A 3,256-nucleotide genomic window follows, 5' to 3' on the forward strand; every position below is an offset into this window, starting at 1 on the left:
GGCGGTGGCGCGGGGGCCGGGCAGCAGCCGCGGATGGTCAGGTCTCCCACCACCAACCTGCTGAAGCACAAGGGCCTCTCCCTCTCCATGCACTCTCTGAACTTTGTCGGGGGTGCAGGGAGCCAGGCCCCGCAGTCGCAGCTCTCCCCCAACGCCAAGGAGTTCGTTTACAGCGGCAACCCGCCGGGTGCCGGCGGTCTCTTCTTCGACGGCGAGAGCCAGGCCAGCAGCGTCCCCCCAGTGTCGCAGTTCAGCGCTGGGGCTGGTGGTGGTACCTTTGATATGGCTCAGGTTTTCGGTGGCAGCACCAACAGCCTCTTCCTGGAGAACTCGCCCTTCGTGGAAGGACTCAGCTACAACCTGAATGCCATGCAGTATCCCAGCCAGTCCTTCCAGCCCGTCGTCCTGGCCAACTGAGCACCAGGAAGGAGAGTATTTTGGAGCCGGGATGGGGAGGGAGGGAAACATGAACAAAGCAAACAGGAGAGGAAAAAAAAATTAAAGAAGAAAGAAAAGAAAAATAGAAATCTCTATACATATAGCTTCTTTGGAAAAGAGAGAGCCCAGTGTTGTTGTGCTGTGCTGGCAACGCTCCTGAAGCACTGACTTGTTTTTTAACTCAGTCCCTGTGCTTTTTTCGTACTCACTTTTTTTTAGTCCTTAAACAAATCTTGGGATTTATTTTTTTGCTGTTGTTGCTGGTGGTGTCCCCCCTTCTGCCACCCCAGCCCAGGACTGGTGCACACATAGGTCACGATGTTCCCCATTTCCCTGCACCCTGCCCCAGCGCTGGACACAGGGTCCTTTTCCACCTGGGTGTAGGGATGTCGTCTTCATCCCCCCTTGCTGAAGGGAGGGATGGGGAGAGGATGAGTCGGTGTCAGTGGAGATACAGGCACTCTCATAGTCAAACGTGGGTGGGTGGGCTTGCTTCCTCTATTATGGCTCTGCGTGTAGACGGGGAGCATCTGCTGTGCTCACGGTGCAGAGCGTTGTGCTGCTGTTGCTGGGGCTCTTGGGCCCGGGCTGGTGCTGGCCGTGCTGTCTGTGTGCTGGGAAGCACCAACTTCTCCTCCCTCTCCACCTCCCCAGATGTCGCAGGGAGGGCAGAGCATTACTGTGAAATGGCTTCTTTCTGCTGCCTTCCCCATCTGCACCAGGACAGTACTCCAAAATGAGCAGCTCTGGTTATTGTCCCCCTCTGCACCTGAGCAAGGGGGCTTTTCCCTGCCCTCCTGGGGCTGGTGACAGCCCCGGGGTGTCAAAACACCACCTGCCTGCCCCTGCAGCTGGGGGTGGTGGTGCTGAGCCCACTTGGGTCCTGCCCCAGATGTTCTCACCAGCAGCAGAGGCCAGCATCTACCTGGGGTGACCTCTCAGGTCCGAGTTCTCAATCCCTGCTGTGAATTCGCCATCTTGTCTCTGAGATGGAGCTATTCCCTTTTTATTTGGCGAGGCAGCGCTGCTTTTGAGGAGAAAGGGCTATGTTGTTGAAGCTGTGCTTTTGAGTGGTAGTGTGTAAGAGTTTGTGCTTTCGGCCAGGTATACACCTGCCCAAATCCCCTCCCTTGCCCTTCTGGAGGGGACCGGGAGGAGGTGGCTGCTCTGGTGTGGAAGGGAAGCACCCAGCCCAAAATCATCATTCCAGCCCCATCACGTCAGTGTGGATGGTGGCAGGCTTAGAGCAGAGGTGGGACAGGCTGTCCCTGTGGGTGAGTGTGTGGTGCCTCCCTGCCACAGGGCCAGGATTTGGGAGCACTCCTGCAGCGTTCCTCAGGACATGGTGCTGCAGGCTGGATTGCTTCTGCATCAGACGCTCCAAAGCCCATGTTTTTGGGAAGCCCAAGGAGGGCTGTTGCTTGCCTGGGCAGGGTGGAGGCTCTCCAGGTATGAAGGAGGCCTCTGGAGGCTGTTGCAGGAGAGTGGAAGCGTGCAGAGAGGAGAGAGATGGATATGATGAGACTCCAGTTGTCCAAAGTTCTCGGTTTAAAAGAAAAATAAGCTTTTTTTGGTGCCTCCCAAACTTGAGGTTTGTGGTTCTGTGTTGTTTATTGAAAATGTTGTCTCTGGAGCACCCTCTGAAACCCACTTCTCCTGTATCTGTTGAACCACTGTGTTCCTTCAGGACACCCGTGTTTCGAGGGAGATGAGCTTGTACTCGTCCTTTTCCCGCTCCCCTCCCTCGAGTCGAAATGAAGGCCCTCGGCCCTCTCCCGGTTGCGTTGCCAATGAGCCTCTGCAGAGTGAGCCAGCTGGCCCAGGGGGGCTGCCACTGCCCGCAGCCCTTTAGGGAGGGTTGCCAGCAGACCCTTCCCCTCACTGGGTGCCTGGGGTGGGGGTCCCCAGCTCACTCCCAATGTGGGTTCCCAAGCAGGCTGGGAACAGGGAGGGAGGAGAGCAGAGCTCAGAGCTTCCCCCAGACCGGTGCCGATAGCCTCAGCCCTGCAGGTTTCCAGACCAGAACAAGTTGCTGAGGAACGGCCGAGCTTTTCGGTTTCCCTTTTTTGTGATTTTTTTTTTTTTTTTCCCCTTTTTTGACCATTTTCCCCCATCCTCACAGAGGTTACCACTGCCACCCCATCCTTCTCGGGAGCGCACTGCCAGGTGCCACCCCACTTGCCACACTGGACCGAGGGGCGATGGCCGGACCCCATCCAGTTGCCCCCTCCCTCCCAAATTGTCCCCGCATCTGGCAAAGCTCCCCTCCAGCACAAGGGAGGGAGAGGAGGAGGGCAAGGGTCCTGTGTCGCCCCCCCCTCCAGCCACCTGCTTATGTGTGTGAAGCTTTGATGCTGCTTTGCCCCTGCCACAGGTATCGTACCCGCTTTAAAAATAGTGGTGTGAGCAGAAGGAGGGACCAAACCTCGCTGGATCTTAGCAGGGAGAAAGCGTGTGCTTCAGAAGCGTTCCTCCGGCGTCAGGCAGTGGTGGAAACCAACGGCCTCTTCGGGTCTTTTCTAGTCTTGGATGTAGGCGTTCAGCTTCAGTTTTATTTTTCAAAACAAACAAGCAAACAAAAAAATTAAAAACAAAACCTGCACTAATTTACCTGGTTTCTTAGGAAGAGAAGAGAGAAAATTTTGTTTGTTGTTTTTTTTTTTAAGCGTTCCTCCGGCGTCAGGCAGTGGTGGAAACCAACGGCCTCTTCGGGTCTTTTCTAGTCTTGGATGTAGGCGTTCAGCTTCAGTTTTATTTTTCAAAACAAACAAGCAAACAAAAAAATTAAAAACAAAACCTGCACTAATTTACCTGGTTT

The 3,256-nt window shown here is 55.0% G+C and overlaps 1 protein-coding gene across 1 annotated transcript in view; it reads left to right on the forward strand.

The window, feature by feature from the left end:
* TOB2 (transducer of ERBB2, 2) overlaps window positions 1-417 on the forward strand; it is a 995-nt gene extending 578 nt beyond the window's left edge. Inside the window, exon 2 of the mRNA XM_010189673.1 lies at window positions 1-417. Within this exon, the coding sequence (XP_010187975.1) occupies window positions 1-417 (417 nt within the window).
* The last annotated feature ends 2,839 nt before the right edge of the window (window positions 418-3,256 follow it).

Source organism: Mesitornis unicolor, unplaced genomic scaffold (assembly GCF_000695765.1).
Source record: "Mesitornis unicolor isolate BGI_N332 unplaced genomic scaffold, ASM69576v1 scaffold25668, whole genome shotgun sequence".
In the NCBI taxonomy this organism is placed as follows: domain Eukaryota; kingdom Metazoa; phylum Chordata; class Aves; order Mesitornithiformes; family Mesitornithidae; genus Mesitornis; species Mesitornis unicolor.